At 34.1% G+C, this 19075-nt stretch overlaps 1 protein-coding gene across 4 annotated transcripts; it reads left to right on the top strand.

Annotated features, from left to right (window-relative positions):
- Window positions 1–1854: 1854 nt before the first annotated feature.
- Window positions 1855–18553, top strand: LOC101896734 (sodium-independent sulfate anion transporter). Of its 4 annotated transcripts, XM_059127862.1 has the most exons (11): window positions 1857–2074; window positions 4473–4709; window positions 10022–10324; window positions 10390–10548; window positions 10613–10678; window positions 14121–14236; window positions 14292–14595; window positions 16632–16934; window positions 17477–17622; window positions 17683–17847; window positions 18233–18553. In XM_059127862.1, the coding sequence occupies exons 2-11, from the start codon at window positions 4658–4660 to the stop codon at window positions 18437–18439; spliced, it is 1821 nt and encodes a 606-aa protein (XP_058983845.1). In that variant the 5' UTR covers window positions 1857–2074; window positions 4473–4657; the 3' UTR covers window positions 18440–18553. The 4 variants fall into 4 exon arrangements, with proteins under 4 accessions (XP_011294695.1, XP_058983843.1, XP_058983845.1 ...); XM_011296393.3 differs by having other exon boundaries at window positions 1855–2074; window positions 17477–17847; XM_059127860.1 differs by having other exon boundaries at window positions 1855–2105; window positions 17477–17847.
- Window positions 18554–19075: the final 522 nt, after the last annotated feature.

Raw genomic sequence — 19075 nt, 5'->3', positions numbered from 1 at the left:
TAACCTGAGTAGAGATTTTGTATGTAAACGTACTTTAAACAAATAAACGTTTTATTAAATTTACCTACATAGAAAACAGGTTTCCATCTCTGATTTGTGAATATACCATGGTAGAAGAATACAGGTAGATGAATCAACGTTTAATGTTTCTTCAAAACTAAGCAGATTTGTATATATTTTCCTATAGGACGCCAATCGGAGGTTGTTATGATGTACATTTTTTAATAATTTTTACAAATATCAATAATTTTTCATTCAAAATTGGTTTGACAGTTCATTGTCCCAGCAGCTGTGTCGATGCGACTACCTATATTCTTCTAACATGGAATATACAATGGATTTATGAATATGATTTGTGGCAGTGAGATGTTGTCAAATGAATAATTAAAAAAATGTAAACAGATGATTGCATGACTTTACCTTCTTAATTCTACCATGAATTCATGTAATTTCCCTTGTTCCATTTTACTGCATACAACAGGTTCCCATCTCTGATTTGTCTATGTACAATGGGTTTATAAATACAAATTTTGGCAATGAGATGTTGTCAAATGAATATTATTTGAAAAAATTGTAAACATATATTGCATGACTTTATTTTCTTGATTCTACCATGCGTGAATTGTTCATCATTGTTCAAAATTTAGAATTCCAAAAAAGCTTTGACATCTCAGCTGCTGGTACAGCTGTGTTGATAAGGCTACCCGTATCATTTTATCATAGGTGCATTCTCTCTCTCTCTCTCTCTGGAGAAAAAATCGCAAAAAGTAAACGAACAGCATTTTGCAAGATTTTTGTAAGATAACAGCTGATCCATAAGAACAACTTTAGCACAAACCTTAACGTAAGGAATTTTTTGATGCAGATTATTTGTTTTTACATTTTCAGTACAAAACGTAATAATATGATTAAAAACAAAAAAACATAAAAAAATTGTAAAATTAATAAGGTAAAATCATTTCAAATAAACATATCCATCTCTGTATTTTCTGTAATTTATCTTTTCCAATTTCACTGCATAGAAATGAGGTTAACATTTCTGATTTTTGATATGTTGTCAAATGAATAATTTTTGAAGAAAATTAAACATATGGTTGCATGACTTTCCATGGACAAAGATGCCTTTTGCAACATATAACTATTATTTCTGCATTGTTGTAAATCATTCTAATATTTTTTTTAAATTAAATATGTTTGTTTACGAAAAAGCACACATTTTTGAGCAGTGAATAACAATATTGATGCCATGTTTACGTTAGAGGATTTATTTGAAGTATAAGAAGTGGATGTGACAATTTTAATCCAAATCCAGTAGTAGTTTTTTGATTGGTTTGAGCTCTTATTCAAATATACGGAAACGACTGTATAGGAATTTCAATTACTCAATACAATGCGATGTATTTAGCAAATTGTTTCAAACCAAAATACCTAGTTACTCAAATTCACATTCTTTTTGCATGAAATATAATATTTTATAATTGTAATATACATACAAATAAGTATGTATGTTTGTGTTTGGGATCTTAGTTGTGTTACTTTGTTAGAAATTTAGAATTTGAGAAAATGAATTTTTAACAACGTAGCAGAAACGCTTCTTAAACTTTATTTCGGGAAGGTCGTTTCGTTTCACTTCGCTTCAAAACCAACAACACGTCACAATTTAATTGTACATTATTAACTATTGATTTGCAAATCAAAGTGTAATTTCCCATTAAAAACATTCCCAACGCTACGACCCTGACAAATGATCAACAAACCAAGCTAAACAAAAAGCTAATTGGAACAAAACAAAGAAACGAAGAAAGAACATCAACAATCAGCTGTAAGGGAATGTGTCGTAGTTTCACGTCTCTCAAACTATTCGTCCGGTCGGTTGGTGCTGGTGTTCCCATGCAATTCGGGCTGATTTTTTCCATCAATTTTATTAACAGTTAATAATAAAAAAATCCTATCGCATCGCGATAACGGCTTGATTAGAAATCGTGCGTTTAATTTAATAAAAAGATCGTTGTCGTCGGTTACATTATCATAAATTAAATTTGTATAAAATGTTCTCTGATTGCACTATTTTGTGGTAGTACTAACAATAAAAACAACAATAGAAAGTAATTTATATTGCACAGTGGTTAGGGCGAGCGAAAAATATATAAATTAAATTATGAAAAACAAATATTTATTTTTTTTTATGATCTCGTTTTACGAAATCCCAAAGGACTTGGATATCGTATTTTAATCGCGTTCAATAAAATATCCCAAAAATATGTTTTAGTTTCCCTTTGATTTTGGTTAATGATTTGGTGAGTTATTGTTCCAAATCCAGCAACTCCTTTCTGAGAGAGTAAGGCAGTTGTATGCTCTCTTGCAAGAAAACTGTAAAATTTACAGTGTAAATAGCAAACTGACGCACTCCCGTTAAAGTTGCAAGCGATCAGCCGATTTTGTCAAAACAAAACAATTTGCCGTAATGAATAGAAACATCATGAATAGAAATAGAAAAAAAAAAGTAAAAATGTTGTATTTTTTAAAATAACCCTAAATCGTCTTTTGCAACTTCGTTTTCTAAAAAAATAAAACAATTAGTCATGTGAATTTCAAAATAAAGATCACTGGAGACATGTCAAGCAACTTCTTTCTAAAAGAGATTAAAGGTGAGAATACATTAAAAACTTTTTAGTGGCTTAAATCATCGTCTGGCTTCTTCGGAAAAGAAGAAAGGAGCGTAGGGCCAAAATCGAACTAAGTTAACTTAAAACTCCTTTGTTCCTCTTCCATTGCAGAGGAATATACAGGGTGAGATGAAAAAACTGCAATCTACTTCAGACTGCTGTCATTTCTAAGCCACTCGTCCGACAGCTGTTAAAATTATTCCAGTGACAGCTCATTATATTGTTTACAAGCGTACAAAAGCATTTTGGCAGAAAGAAACTAGACTCAAAAGAGCTAAAGCTCTAGACAAAAAGAGCTTTGACGAAAGTGATAAACTGCCGAATTTGATTTTCTCCGATGAGAAAACATTCGTTGTCCAGCAGTTTGTAAACAAACAAAATGATCGTAATTACCTGCCAAAGAGCTCAGCTGAAAATGTGCAACTTCGGTTGGCCACCAGAACTCAAGCGCCGGTCAGGGTGTTGGTGTGGGCTGCCATAACAGCAGATGGTCGCTCTCCGTTCGTATTAATCGACCGTGGCATCAGAATAAATGCCGAATATTATCGCGAAAATATTCTGGTGGTTGTATTAAAGCTTTGGGTACGCAAACATTTTGGCCGCAAACCTTGGACATTCCAACAGGACTCAGCACTGTCGCACTCAGCACGCGCCACTCAAGAATGGTTACAAAATGAGGTTCCTCGCTTCATTTCCAGCGCGAAATGGTCCCCAAAATTTCCGGATACCAATCCGTTGGACTATTGTATCTGGAGTATTTTGAAAAGCAAGGTTGGCACTAAAAAATACCTAAATGTCGATCACCTCAAGCAAGCGTTTCGCCGGGAACCGGCCAAAATACCACAAGGCAATATTCGGGCAGTGTGTGACGGTTTCTTTGGCCAAAATACCGCAAGGCAATATCCGGGCATAATTCGTGCCAAAGGTGACCAAATCGAACGAATCTAAACTTATTCTAAAATTTGATGCCATTTCCGGCATTTTTTTGCTTTCATTCAATCAGATTTAAAAAAATGTAAAAATTATGGCATTTGACTTTGTTGCAGTTTTTTTATATCATCCTGTAGGTAGACGCATCGACACAACAATTTTGGAATTGAAAATGCTGAATGAAAAATTTTTAAAATTTTGTAAAAATTTTTGAAAAACGCGTAATATAATAACCTCCGAATGACGTTGTATTAGAAAACACATAAAACCTAAAAATTAAAAAAAAAACATTTAAATTTTTGACATATCAAGCGTTAATGCGAAGAAGCCAGTCAAAAAAAGCCTTTTATGTACTTTCACCTTTAGTTCAATTTCATTGTTTATACGTCAAATATAATAATCTTTATAAACTTTAGAATCTTTGTAAAATTTAGGTGCAGACGCCATTTTTTGCATTTCGACCCACTAGTAGTTTAACCATGATAGCATTAAGAAGGTAAAGCCATTTTAAATAAGCATATCCATCTCTGCATTATCTGTAATTCACCTTTTCAATTTTCACTGTCTGGAAAACCGGTTACCATCTCTGATTTGTGTTTATACAATGGATTTATAAATATAAGTTTTGACAAGGAGTTGTTGTTGGAAAAATTGCAATTTTGCCATGAGTTTGAAAAACATAAAAAAATATTTTCAATTCAAATGCAAGTTTTCAATTTTGTGCTTCTTCTAATTACTGTGCATTAGGCAATCAGAAAAGGCAGAACTTAAATGAATTGTTGTATTGTGCCGGCTAATGTTGTTTAACATTATTATTATTATTATTTTTTTTTTTTTTTTTGATATTAACAACAAGTTTTCTATTGTGGCCTTTAGTTGAAGCTAACAGTTGGTCGAAGACGGTGGGTGTACGTTTGTTAAAAAAAAGAAAACAGGGATTCCGCGATTATTCGCCTGAATGTGTGAAGAACGGTTCGGCATTACATTGTTTCGAAGTTAAATATTTCCGTTGGCAGCAGCAGCAGCGACGGCAGCAGTTTCGTCCAGCTCAGCAATTTAAAATGCAAAGAAATACGACAACGCGGGAAAATAGTGCAGCATCAGATATTGATGGTTTGTAAGAAAACATGTGAAATGAGAAAAGAAAATATTGACATGTGTTTGTTTTTTATTATTGTTTTACAAACGTCAACAATTTGTAACGATAAAAAAGTTTATGAGAACAGTGCAATTGAAATAAAAATGTCGTTTAATAATAAAATAATTAACAGTGTAATGGAGTGGAAATAGCAATTTTCTTTGTTTTTAATAAATTAAGTCTACGTTTACATTAGAGTGCTTTGTCATGATAATTGCCCGATCATCCTCTATTTGACATAAATTTTCATGAGTTTTATGTGTAAATAATAGTGATGGTTATAATGTAAACATTAGGCAATTGTATGGTTTGGTTTAAGGAATCACAACTGTATGTAAACATGACGTAACAAATGCAAAAATAACTAATAGCATGTTCACACGGCAAATTGAATGACGTTGTTTGCTCTCAGAATCACGTACACGAATTAACCCGTTCATACGGCACGATTCGTAATTCATAGTAAAATAATTACTTTTTTCAAAAATTTTGTTGATTGATTTTTATGGGAATTTATACGAAAATGCATGAAATTCTCACTAATACGAATGGAAGAAATTATTGTTTTCCTCCCAAAGATTTATTATACCATTAATTTTACATTTTTCATTCACGTTTTCAACTTTTGGTGTAAATGTTGACATTTTGAACATATTTTTGTATTTTTCTATTTTTAAATTCTGTTGGAGAGACACTTGTCAAACATTTTTTCTGCCGATACAAACATTTTGAAAATATTGCCTCTTTTGTTTGCAGTTTTCTGTGGAAATTTCAACTCGTGGACAAAATGCGTACCTCGAATGAGACAGAAAACAAAATTTACTTTCGTTTGAATGTACATACGCCATTCAACATTGTAGTTTCCATTCATAATTTTCAGTCTTCCCAAAAATGTTTGAAATTTCATTAAATATTTCTATTTCTGATTTTTAAATGTCATCATTTATTTTTTCGATAAATGCTCTCATTTGTTAGGGATGGAACACATGTTTTCGTTGTTCTGAGAGTGATTTGATTTGAGCAATGAACAAATATGAGTGTTCGCTCAGGAAATTTTGTCTGAAGAATTAGGTAGTTTTTACATAGTTAAGGGTCAAACAACGAATAGAGAGCGAATCAAGTTCAGTGGAAACGTCACATAAAGGTGGAAATGCATAAAGTGCTTATTTGGTTGGCTTAAGTCATCGACTGGCTTCTTTAAAAATGAACAAAGGAGCCTAGGGCCAAAATCGAACTAAGTCAACCTAAAACTCCTTTGTTCAGCTAGGAAGAAGCCAGTCAAATATGCGCTTTATGTATTTCCACCCTAACTTACTACAGAGATAATTTTTGCATTTGGCTTAACCATGCATTACACGTGCCACTAATTGCACATGGACCTCACATGCAACGGAAAATTACACTCGATATGTGTAACTACACATGAGGTGGCAACACTGATTAATTATCAAAATACCATCAATCAATTAAAAACTAATAGTTTTGTTTTTTGTGTACCCCTTTTTCGTTTGTGTATCCTATTTTTTGGTTTTCAGCAATATTTAATATTTGATTTCAGACAATTTGACTAGTGTAATCGCCAGGAAAAAGGTCGGGAACAAAAAACTTTTAACAGTAAGATAAGTCTTAATGTGAGAATACATAGAATGCTTTTCAGAATAGCTTATGTCATCGGCTGGCTTCTTCGAAAAAGAACAAAGGAGCGAAGGGCCACAATCGAACTAAGTCAACCTAAAACTACTTTGTTCCTCTATGTATTCTATTTTTAGTTTAAACTTGCTTTGTTATTTTACGAGAGAAAAAAGCAGCAGGTGACAATTGCTAGAAAAATCTTCCGCTGTATTCTCACTTTTATAGTTTGTTTCTCTACGAAGAAGACTTAAGTCACTCAAAGAAGCGTTTTATGAGTTCTCACCTTAAGTCATCGCCTGGCTTCTTTGTAAAAGAACAATGGGGTTTTAGGTTGACTTAGTTCAATATCGGCCCATAATTTATACTTGTTCACGCTATGCTCCTTTGTTCTTTAAGAGAAAACCAGTTGATGGCTTTAGCTTATAAGTCGTCGATTCTCACCTTTAGCCTATAAGTCGTCGATTGCTTCTTCGTAAAAAATTTGCTAGCATTGTATTAATATTCACTTAAATCGGTCTTTTATGAATTTAAGTTTGCCATTAAAATGTTTTTGTTTTTCTTTATAATATTTTCTCTTGAACATCATTTTGTTTCATGTAACACGTAATAGATAAGATGTCGATTAGAATATAATACGTTTATTTCTCATCATTGTTTTTTCCTTTTTTGGAAAACAATAAATTGTTGTAATAATTGAATAATGACAACAAATTCATGTCGTTTCAAAAGAATTTATTTGAAACAATTGTAAAAGTATTTCATAGAACTTCATTGTCTCCGTTTGTTGAAATATTTTCCTCTCAAGAGCAAGTATAAATTATTATATATTGAAGGTGGGAATACATAGAGCGCTTTGTTTGACTGGCTTAAAATTATCGGCTGGCTTCTTCGTAAATAAACAAAGGAGTTTGGCTGGAAATACATAAAGCGCATATTTGGCTGGCTTAAGTCATCGGCTGGCTTCTTCGTAAATGAACAAAGGAATTTTAGGTTGACCTAGTTCGATTTTGGCTCTAGTCACCTTTGTTCATTTCCGAAGAAGCCAGCCGATGACTTAAGCCAGCCAAATAAGGGCTTTATGTATTCCCAGCTTTTTAGTTTGACTGAGTTCAGTTTCGGCCTTACACTACTTTATTCTTTTACGAAAAAGCCAACCGATGACATAAGCCAGTAAAAAAAAACAATTATGTATTCTCACCTTAACTCTTTGTCTCGTTTATGAAAAAGCCATCCGGTGACTTCAGTCAGAGTTAAGATCTTCATCCTAATACATGATGATGCTTTGGGATATTGTGGCAATCAATTAAGTTACCTCATTTTTTCGCAGTATAAACATTTATAAAAACAAATTATGTTCCATCGCCTACCTTGATTTGACTTCCTAATTGCTATCGATTCGTATCCTCAATATAAGTTGTGCTAGCTAATAAACCAATTAAGATTATTAGTTCCCAGGTAGTAGCACTTATAATCGATCCATAATTCTACGATAATAATACACCGATTGATAACACAATTACCACAATAAAACAAATAAAAGGGGTGTTACTGACTATTGCCCTAGTCTCAAACAATCTGGATCATGCGTACCCTAAATTTAAATTATTTCTCTTTGGGGGTGTTGTCATTAATTGACACAATTTAAGTTGTTATAGCCGAATGATTGGCGAAAAAACACAACCAAAGTTCCGAAATTATAATCGGGGAAAACCGATCGTAAAACAAAACAAAATTGTGTCTTAAAAGCGATAATTATTTAGCATTTTGGCACGTACCAGACATTCATAAAGATTGGAAGTCAATAAAACCAACAAGTTGCAATGTCATTGACAGATTCAAAGCCCAGAAGTTTTTTTTCTCAACTATGGTCTTTGGATAAGAAATGAGTGGGTGTGGTCATCAGCTTGGTTTTTAAAAGTGGTCAACGATTGTTAGTATTGAATTTTCTTGATATCTCTTGTGTGTAATCGAAAAACTTGTAAATAAAAGAGAGAAATGGCTCTAAGAGAACTGATTTGCCCAGAAAGAACGGTAATCGGGAATCAAAGGATGCCATATTTTTTTGTTGTTTGCATGCAAGTTTTAAAGAGAATATATAGAACGCATTTTTGTGGCTTAAGTCAGCGGCTGGCTTTAGGTTGACTTTGTCTAATTTCGGACCATAATTTATACAGGGTGAGATGAAAAAATTGCAACCAACTTCAGACTGCTGTCATTTCTAAGCCACTCGTCTGACAGCTGTTATTAAACTATTCCAGTGACACCTCATTATAGTTGTGTTCCAGAACCTACAAATTAGTACTAATTCTGCTACAACGCGTTCCCGTACTGCAAAAACTAGCAAAACTTGCAGCTCTCTCGAGAAAAAAATGGCGCTGAGTGGTGCACATTTCTGCTTGTTTTAGCTACATGAATTTGGCCGAGCAGAAATGTGCAAATTCTGAATTTGACATTTAATTGGCAGGGCTAACAAGGTTGAAAAATGTATTGATACATTTCAATGTTCCCGCGTCATAACAAAAATAAAGAAATGATCAACTTAAAAACTAAAGGAAAAACTAATATTTGTAGTGCAAAAAAACAAAAAGAAAAAATATGGAGCACTTTTGGATGATTCCAGTAGTGAAGAGGACTGGCTGAAAGATGAATCAGATTATTAATTATTATTATAGATTATTAATTTTAACGTATCGTCTTCAATACTATTTTTTTAAAATTTTGGCGTCCGTTTCAGTAAGGTTTCACCAGTCCGATTTGGACTGTTTACTCTTGGAATTTTGAATTTTGACATTTTATCGCATTTCTGCTAATTTTCCGTTCCCTTATTTTTTGAGCACACCTAATTGAGAATGACATTTCGAACTGTTCTCTCTTCTGCTAGTTTTACTACTAAAAAAGTACTGGAACACAACTTATGTTGTTACGATATCATAACAACAGAGGTATTTTTCACAGGGTTGCCATATTTTGATTCTGTCTTGTCCCATCTTTATACTTCTATGTCTTTGAAAACAAGTAGAAATGTGCATCACTCAGCGCCATTTTTTTCTCGAGAGAGCTACAATTTTTGCTAGTTTTTCGAGTACGGGAACGCGTTGTAGCAGAATTAGCACTAATTAGTACTAATTTGTAGGTTCTGGAACACAACTTATGTTAGAGTCATATGTAAAGTAGTTTATATTTTACATTTCATAACATAAGGTTCTCCCTGTAAACAATATACTTTACTTTACTATAAATTCATCTGTATGTTTATACTATAAATCATTTTTTAGATTAATATTCTGGGGGCATCTAAAAGCATACTTTAAAAATGCTACAAATGATTGTGGAAAAATCACACTACATATTATCCTAAGGCTGGAAATACATAAAGAGCATATTTGGTTGGCTTAAGTCATCAGTTGGCTTCTTCATAGATGAACAAAGGAGTTTTAGGTTGAATTAGTTCGATTTTGGCCCTAGGCTCCTTTGTTCATTTCCAAAGAAGCCAGCCGATAACTTAAGCCAGCCAAATAAGCGCTTTATGTATTCCCAGCTTAATATCATGTGTAATCTAGTCTTAAAGCAACTTTCGAAGTAATCGAATTTTATATATTTTTAAATAATTATTTGCAATCCAATTTAATAATTTTATTTTTAATAAACATTTCAGATAGTTTACTATTCAAAGAGAAACTACCCAATATCCCTAGTAAGCTAAAGAATGGTATCTACAATAGCTGCAGTTTCAGGGCAATTGCACGAAAATTTCCCATACTGGGATGGCTGCCAAAATATGAGGCTAGTTTTCTGTTGCAAGATTTTATTGCCGGTTTTACAGTGGGTCTAACCACAATACCGCAGGCAATAGCGTACGGGGTTGTTGCGGGACTTGAACCTCAATATGGTCTATATTCAGCTTTTATGGGTTGTTTTGCTTACATCATTTTTGGTTCGTGCAAAGATGTTACCATAGGTGAGTAGTGTTTCACATTTTGTTGTGATGGAAACTTTGTTATTGAGGTTTGTAATTTATTATAGCAACCACCGCCATTATGGCTCTAATGGTCCATCAGTATGCAATCTTGAGTCCTGATTATGCTGTTCTTGTTTGTTTCTTAGCTGGTTGTTTGATATTGTTGATGGGACTGCTGAATTTGGGTGTTTTGGTGAGATTCATTTCAATACCCGTCATAACAGGTGGGATGAGTTGAAAGTTTTTTTTATTGAAAGTAAATGTAACTAGCTTTTTTGTTTCCCTAAGGTTTCACCATAGCTGCTGCAACAACCATTGGAAGTGCACAAATCAATAACCTGTTTGGAATGGCAAGCAAGTATTTTTTCAATAAAAGTGGAGGCTTATCCTTCAAACTAAGATAAAAATTAAAACGTCCTGAACAGAACTAATGTGGATACCAAAATTAAAGTTTGTTAAAGGTGAGAATATATAAAACACTTTTGTGACTGGCATAAGTTATCGGCTGGCTTGTTCGTAGATGTAAAAAAAGAGTTTCAGGTTGATTTAGTTCGATTTTCACCCTACGCTCCTTTCTTCTTCTTCCCCGGAGAAGTCAGCCGATGACTTGAGACATCCAAAAAAACGTTTTATGTATTCTCAACTTAACTTCTTTTTTATATCAAAATTTGGGTTATAAAGATCTCAATTTTTATCTGTCATTCAAAAAATGAGTTAAGGTGAGAGTACATAAATAGCTTTTTTGACTGGATTAAGGCTGGAAATACATAAAGAGCATATTTGGTTGGCCTAAGTCGCCGGCTGGCTTCTTCGTAGACGAACAAAGGAGTTTTAGGTTAACTTAGTTCGATTTTGGGCCTAGGCCCCTTTGTTCATTTCCGAAGAAGCCAGCCGATGACTTAAGCCAGCCAAATATGCTCTTTATGTATTTCCAGCCTAAGCCATCGACTGCCTTCTTCGTATAGGAATAAAGGAGTTTCAGGTTGACTTAGTTCGATTTTGATCCTACACTCCTTTCTTCTTTCCTGGAGAAGTCAGCCGATGACTTAAGTCAATCACAATGAGCGTTTTATGTATTCTCAACTTAACTGTTGCATACTTTTAGGCTCATGACAACTTTATGTATAAGCATGTTTACATAAAATAAATCTAGTGGATTTTAATTGTCAATTTCATTGTGTTAAATCCATGGCAGATGAATACAGGTAGATGCATCAACCCTTGGGAGCATTGATATGTCAAAAAAATGTAAATGTTTTTTCAAATATAAGTAGATTTTTAGAATGTTTTCTTATACTACGTCATTCGGAGGCTATTATAATTCGCGGTTTCAACAATTTTTACAAATTTAAATAATTTTTCATTCAACATTTTCAATTCCAAAATTGGTTTGACAGTTCATTGTCCCAGCAGCTGTGTCGACGCGTCTACCTATATTCTTTTACCATGGTTAAATCTAAAAATGATTAATGCACATTGGAATATACGTTGAGATCCACTTAATTTATTATGTGTAAACATGCCATAAGAAATGTGTTTTAAGGGAGCTTGTGGGTGCAGATATATAAACCCTTTTTTATTGGCTTAAGCAAAGGAACAAAGGAACGGCTGGCTTCTTCGCAAAGGAACAAAGACAAATTATCGGCCGAAACTATATTAAGTCAACCTAAAACTCCGGGTTTTTTTTTTACGAAGAAATCAATCGATGGCTTAAGCCAACAAAAAATCCTTTTATGCATTTGCGTTTGTCAATAAAACCCTTGACAAATTTATTTTTCTATATACAGAGTGAGATAAAAAAAACGGCAACAAAGTCAAACGCCATAATTTTTATATGTATTTTTTTAAATGTTATTGAAAGAAAGCAAGAAATGTCGGAAATAGCATCAAATTTTAGAATAAGTTTAAGTTTACACGAATTAAGGCCTTTAAACGGCCAATGAAACCGTCACACGAATGTTGTAATGCGGTATTTTGGCCCATTGCAGGCGAAGCGCTTGCTTGAGGTGATCGACACTTTGATATTTCTTAGTGCCAACCTTACTTTCCAAAAAACTCCAGACACAATAGTCCAACGGATTTGTATCTGGAGATTTTGGTGGCCATTGTGCGCTGGAAATGAATCGAGGAACCTTATTTTTTAACATGGTGCTGAGTCCTGTTGGAATGTCCAAGGTCTGCGGCCAAAATGTTTGCGTGTCCAAGGCTTTCATACACCCTTCAGAATATTTTCGCTATAATATTCGGCATTTTTTCTGATTAATACGAGCGAAGAGCGACCATCGGCTGTTAGGGCGGCCCACACTATCACCATAGCTGGCGCTTGAGTTCTGGTGGCCAACCGAAGGTGCACAATTTCAGCTGAACTCTTGGCAAGTAAACACGATCATTTTGTTTTTTTTACAAAAATACAAAATTCCAAAAAGTGCAAGAACTTACACCGCAAAAGAATAGACCCAAAAGAGCTAAAGAGTTACTTCGCTTGGCCGAAAGTGGTGAACTTCCGAATTTGGTTTTCTCCGATGAGGAAACATTCGTTGTCAACGAATTCGGCAGTTCACCACTTTCGGCCAAGCGAAGTAACTCTTTAGCTCTTTTGAGTCTATTTTCTTTCTTATGTGGTGTAAGTTCTTGCATTTTTTGGAATTTCAATGGCTTTACCCCGAGCTCATTTTTCAATATTTGCCGAATGGAATATTCCGATACGTTCAGCCCACGAGCCATTTTTCGGCTACTTCGAATCATTTCTGCAGATGTTTGCTGTTTTCTTCCGTCCACTTCCTTGTCGTCGGGCTACGCTACCAGTATCACGGTAACGAGCGATGGTACGAGACATAAAAGATTTATTCAAATTTAAATGCTGAAGTGCTCTAACGATAGTCACTTGTGGTTCTCCCCCGAAATTCGGTATCACGCTTGAATTCCATCACGAATAACTTTTTTTCTGGAAAGTTCCCACCAAAATGCTTTTGTTCGCTTGTAAACAATGTAATGAGCTGTTACTGGAATAATTTTAACAGCTGCCGGACTAGTGGTTTCGAAATGACAGCAGTCTGAAGTTGGTTGCAGTTTTTTTATCTCACCTTGTATAACAAGTAAAAAAGCAGCTAAGTTTGGCCGGGTTGAACTTTTATTGCCCTCCACCATTTGGAAGGAACTTGAATAATTACAAAAAAAAATCCGAAAAATACCGCTAAAATGATTATCTTAGTGGGAAGCTATACGAAGACGCAGACCTGCGAAAATATTTTTTTGTCATAGGATATAGTTTCCATTAAGATCTTCAAATACGAAATTTTAAACAAATCGAATACAAAGACGTGGACCTACATACGAATTTTTTAGGCATAGGCTGTAGTACCCATTTACAAACTTCGAATACGAAATTTGAAACAATTCCGGCGGATAATGTCGCTAAAATCATCAAAATACCAAATATCGGGAGGTAGTGTTATATGGGGCTATACGAAAACGTGAACCGACCTGCCTACAGGCAAAATACACATGTGTGCAAAATTTGAGCCTTCTATCACAATTTGTTCAAAAGATACCGTGATCACAACAGACAAACAGACACACAGGCAGACGGACAGACTTCGCTAAATCGTCTTAGAATTTACGCTGATCCTGAATATACATAGTTTGTAGGGTCTATCTTGAATATTTCGAGGAGTTAAAAACGAAATGACAAAGCTAATATACCCTCCATAGTACTGTGGAGGGTATAATAATTGACTTGACTCTGGAAAGTTTTGCATAATTAAATCTTTTAATTTATAAAAATTTTCCTCTTCAGGTCCTTCAAATGATTTGATACCAGCATGGAAGCATTTCTTTACACATTTGAATAAAATCGGATGGAATGATGCCGCCTTGGGTGTTTTGTCTCTAATATTTTTGTTTCTTATGAAAGTGAGTGTTTCACATGAAATTCTTTCATATTCATGTTTCTCATTTTGTTTTACAGAAAACCAAAGATATACCCTATGGCAATCGCACATTTTGGAAATATGTATCATTATCCCGCAATGCCTTGACCGTAATAATTGGTACATCTCTGGCCTATGGTCTAAGTCGTGGTGGAACCCAGCCATTTAGAGTAACGGGAAATATAACTGCCGGTTTGCCTCCGTTTCGACCACCACCATTTCACACAACTGTAAATGGTACCGATGTGAGCTTTGGCGAAATGTTGAATAATATTGGAGCGTCATTGGCCTCCATACCCTTGGTGGCCATTTTGGAAATTGTGGCCATATCAAAGGCATTCTGTAAGTATTTAAATTGCAAATGCTTCAAGGTGGAAATACATAAGGCCATTGACATCATTGCATTGTTTATTCAGCCCAATCATGAATAACTGTTTCGTGAGAGATTTCTCTTCCTTTTCTCTTTTGATATCATAAATAATAATCTTGAGAGAGAAAAAGCAAACATCTCTCAATCTTGTTTATTTTTGCTCCAGAAAAATGTCTCTTGCAGAATTAAAGGAAGTTTGTACGAGAATTGAAACATTTTTGACAAAAAAAGAAATATTTCATATATTGAGGTTGAATATATGATTTTTTTTTTATTTTTTTTTAAAAAAAATGCCTGAAATTTTTGGATTAAAGTGGTGACTGAACTTATAGTCACTATTGAATTTTTTCTACTAGAAAATTTTAGAAGAGAGAAATTTTTAATTTTGAAACTCACAATTATCTGAAAATCTGTTCCAGATTCTGCAAGAATCTACTAGTTTTGCAATTTTTGCAGATATCATAAAGAAACATCGCTATCGTAGTAAAAAGTTCTACATTCAAGCATTCATTCTACATTTAACAAGTAAAAAAGCTGTAAGTTCGGCCGGGCCGAACTTTGAATACCCTCCACCATTTGGAACGAATTTGGTAATTCTCAAAAATAATAAAATCCGTTCTGTTAAAAAGTTAGAAATACCGAATGTAGCTATTATATTAGGGTCTATACGACGACGTGGACCTGCATAGGCAACTTTTGTCATAAGCATATACAATATTCAAATGTGAAACTTAAAAAAAAAAATTGGTGAATAATGGAGCTAAAATCATCAAAATACCGAGCATCGGAAGATACCGTTAAATGGAGGCTAGATGAAGACGTGGACCTGCAAAGAAAATTTTCTGTCATAGGCTGTATTATTCATCACGAACTTCAAATACCAAAATTGAAACAATTCCGGCGTAAAATGTCGCTAAAATTATCAAAACACCGAATATCATGAGGTACAATTATATGAGGGCTATATGAAGACGTGGAGCTGCACAGATAATTTTCTGTCTTAGGCTGTAGTATCCATTACGACCATCACATACCAAATTTGAAACATTTCCGGCAAATAATGTCGCTTAAATCACAAAAATACCGGAAATAGGGAGGTACAATTATATGGGGGCTATATGAAGACATGGACCTGCAAGGACAATTTTCTGTCATAGGCTGTAGTATCCATTACGAACTTCAAATACCAAATTTGAAACAATTCCGTTGAATAAAGTCGCTTAAATTACTAAAATACCAAAAATAGAGAGACACCATTATATGGGGCTATACCAAAAGGTGGACCTACATGGCCCATTTTCAATACCAAAGGTCCTGCAGACATAATATACATTTGAGTAAAGTTTTATCAACTTACTTAATTTTGTTCGGAAACTAGAGTGATTTCCACAGACGGATAGACGGACGAACATCGTTAAATCGACATAGAATTTTATGCTGATCAAGAATATATATGCTTTGTGGGGTGTAAAATGTATATTTCGAGGTGTTAAAAAAAACATATACTTCTGAACATCTTACACATATATTTGAATCCTAATATTGTAAATTTGTTTGTCGTTGCAAGATATTTTTTGTTATTTCTTAATTTTTATAAGAAATAAACGCACCAATTAACACAACAAATAGGGTACACAAGGTACGAAAAAGAATAGTTAGCGTTGCCACCTTCGCAAATTATTTCTCTTCAATTATCTTTGATTTGGGGAAGGTCTCTCTCTCTAGAGACACTTTGGAATAGAATTCCGTGCGAATATTCATGCTTGGACTAATTATGGACTACAAATAAAATAGACGATGAAAAGACGTTGTGGGTCTGAGATTTCTTCATAATTTGCGACATATATGTATTTCAAAACCTCCAAAAACAATATAAAAATGTTGCTACGATAACCATTTTTTCCTTTATGATACCGTTCTGGAACAGAGCAATGATATGCAAGGCCAATTGCTTAATGTGTATCTACCTTTATTGACATTTTTAATACATTTGTTTTTTTTTTCTTAGCGAAAGGAAAAATTGTCAACGCTTCTCAGGAAATGATTGCCTTGGGCATGTGCAACATCATGGGCAGTTTTGTGTCATCGATGCCGGTAACGGGTTCCTTCACCCGTACCGCGGTAAATAATGCCAGCGGCGTAAAGACTCCCTTGGGTGGAGCTGTTACCGGAGCTTTGGTATTGATGGCATTGGCATTTCTTACCAAGACATTTTACTACATACCAAAATCAACATTGGCTTCCATTATCATTGCTGCCATGATATCCCTAATGGAATTTGAGAAAGTTCGTGATACATGGAGATCAAAAAGTAAGTGGGAGTAGCAGAAAAATTAAAAATATATACACAAATTGACGTTTATGTTCTGTTCCAGAACCTGCAAGAATCTACTAGTTTTGCAACTTTTTTCGATTTCATAAAGGGATAATCGGAACAGACTATTGCAGATTGTGGATCAGTAGTGGAATTTTCTAATTTTTTAAGTTACCGACAAAACTTGGTTAAATTAAAATGCTTACAATTTCGGTAATATACGAAATGATTCGGTTTTTTATATCGAAATTTTGGGTTATAAAGATACCGATTTTTATCGGTCACTCAAAAAATGAGTTAAGGGAGCTTTTTGATTGGCTTAAGTCATCGACTGGCTTCTTCGTAGAGGAACAAAGGAGTTTAAGGTTGACTTAGTTCAATTTTGGCCCAAGGCTCCTTTGTTCTTTTCCGAAGAAGCCAGCCAAAGAAGCATTTTATGTATTCTCACCTTTAGAGAATCCCACTACAGAGCATTAAATAATATTTTATTTAACAAATATTATATAAAATTAATAATATATATAATTATTTTTTTCCAGAAAAGGATCTCTTCCCCTTTGTGGCCACACTGGTGCCCTGTATGTTTTGGAGTTTGGAATATGGCATATTGTGTGGCATAGTAGCAAATATTTCGTATATTTTGTACAGCAGTGCCAAGCCTCAAATGAGGTTGGACATTGAAAAGGTAGATAACTCAGAGCAAAATTTCTTAAAGGATAATTCTTTAAGCGTTTATATATTTCAGGTTCTGGATTGGGAAGTGGGAGTGGTGGATGTAAAACAAAAATTAGATTTTGCCTCAGCTGAATATCTGAAGGAAAAAGTTGTGAAATTTGTGAATCTCAATACGGTAAAGTTGATTGTGATTAGAGGCCAGGAAATCAATTCCATTGATTACACAGTGGCAATGGTAAGTTAAAGAATTAGACCAAATTATTCTCCCAAGCTTAAAACTCGGTAAAAAAACTTTTATGTCTCCCAACCTAAAACGCTTTTTTGTAGAGAAGCAAAGGAGTTTTAGATTGACTTAGTTCGATTTTGGCCCTAGGCTCCTTTGTTCATTTCCGAAGAAGCCAGCCGATGACTTAAAAAAAAAACACCTGTTTTGTAGCCAATGTGAAAAGTTTAACATTTCATGTTTCACTAAATAATTTAACTTTTATTAAGTGTATTATATTACATTTAAAATTGAGAACGCTTTACTGGCATTTTTTGGGAAAGGCTAATCGCTGTTCTTCTCTTCTTTTCCAATTCATTCTTATTTATTTTTAATTATTACCTGGCCTTTTTTACAGAATATCATAACACTGCGTGAAGATTTGAAAATACTTAACTGTGATCTAATCTGCTGGAACTGGAATATATCCTCGGCTGGTGTGGTTTGCCGCCTAAAGAGTGAAATGCGTGAAATATTCTGTTTCGAAAAGACATTAGAAGAAGTTGTCTCCAAATATCAACTGTCACATTCCAATGATGTATCAGAAATTGTCTATATACTTTAGCATAAATAATACAATTGTTGTTGTTATAATTATTAAGTACTTAAAGAAGCAATTTTGTATTTTAATTTAGAACAAAATAGAATTAAAAATAAAAAGTATTATATGTGATCCATAGGTTGACTTAGTTCGATTTTGGCCTACGCTCCTTTTTTCTTTTCCGAAGAAGCTAGCCGATGACTTAGCCAGTCAAAAAAGCATTTTATGTATTATCACCTTTAGTCTGTTAATTTCCAACATGCCGATATGAATTTCTGCTGTCGATATGACCCATGGTAGGTAGACGCATCGACGCAGCTGCTGGGACAATGAACTGTCAAACCAATTTTGGAATTGAAAATGTTGAATGATTATTTAAATTTGTAAAAATCGTTGAAAAACACGCATTATAATAACCTCCAAACGACGTTGTATTAGAAAACATATAAAAGTCTACTTACATTTGAAAAGAAACTAAAATAATTTTGACATATCAATGACATATATCCCAAGCGTTGATGCATCTACCTGTATTTTTCTACCATGATATGACCCCTCTACTGAAAATCAAGCGCTATCGATGTTGAAGATCATGAGGTGGATCGAAGTTCTCCGTTAAGCCTAGTTTATGCATGATGTTAGAGTCATATATTTAGAATA

The sequence above is a fragment of the Musca domestica genome, unplaced genomic scaffold, assembly GCF_030504385.1.
Source record: "Musca domestica strain aabys unplaced genomic scaffold, Musca_domestica.polishedcontigs.V.1.1 48, whole genome shotgun sequence".
Classification (NCBI taxonomy): domain Eukaryota; kingdom Metazoa; phylum Arthropoda; class Insecta; order Diptera; family Muscidae; genus Musca; species Musca domestica.
The sequence above is the reverse complement of the archived record's forward strand: the minus strand, read 5'-3'. Positions and strand labels throughout refer to the sequence as shown.

Coding starts and splice junctions, on each gene's coding strand:
- LOC101896734 (XM_011296393.3), top strand. CDS start 4,658: ATGCAAAGAAATACGACAACGCGGGAAAATAGTGCAGCATCAGATATT. Junction 10,679..14,120: donor TAACCTGTTTGGAATGGCAA/GCAAGTATTTTT, acceptor TTTCCTCTTCAG/GTCCTTCAAATGATTTGATA. Junction 16,935..17,476: donor TGATACATGGAGATCAAAAA/GTAAGTGGGAGT, acceptor ATTTTTTTCCAG/AAAAGGATCTCTTCCCCTTT.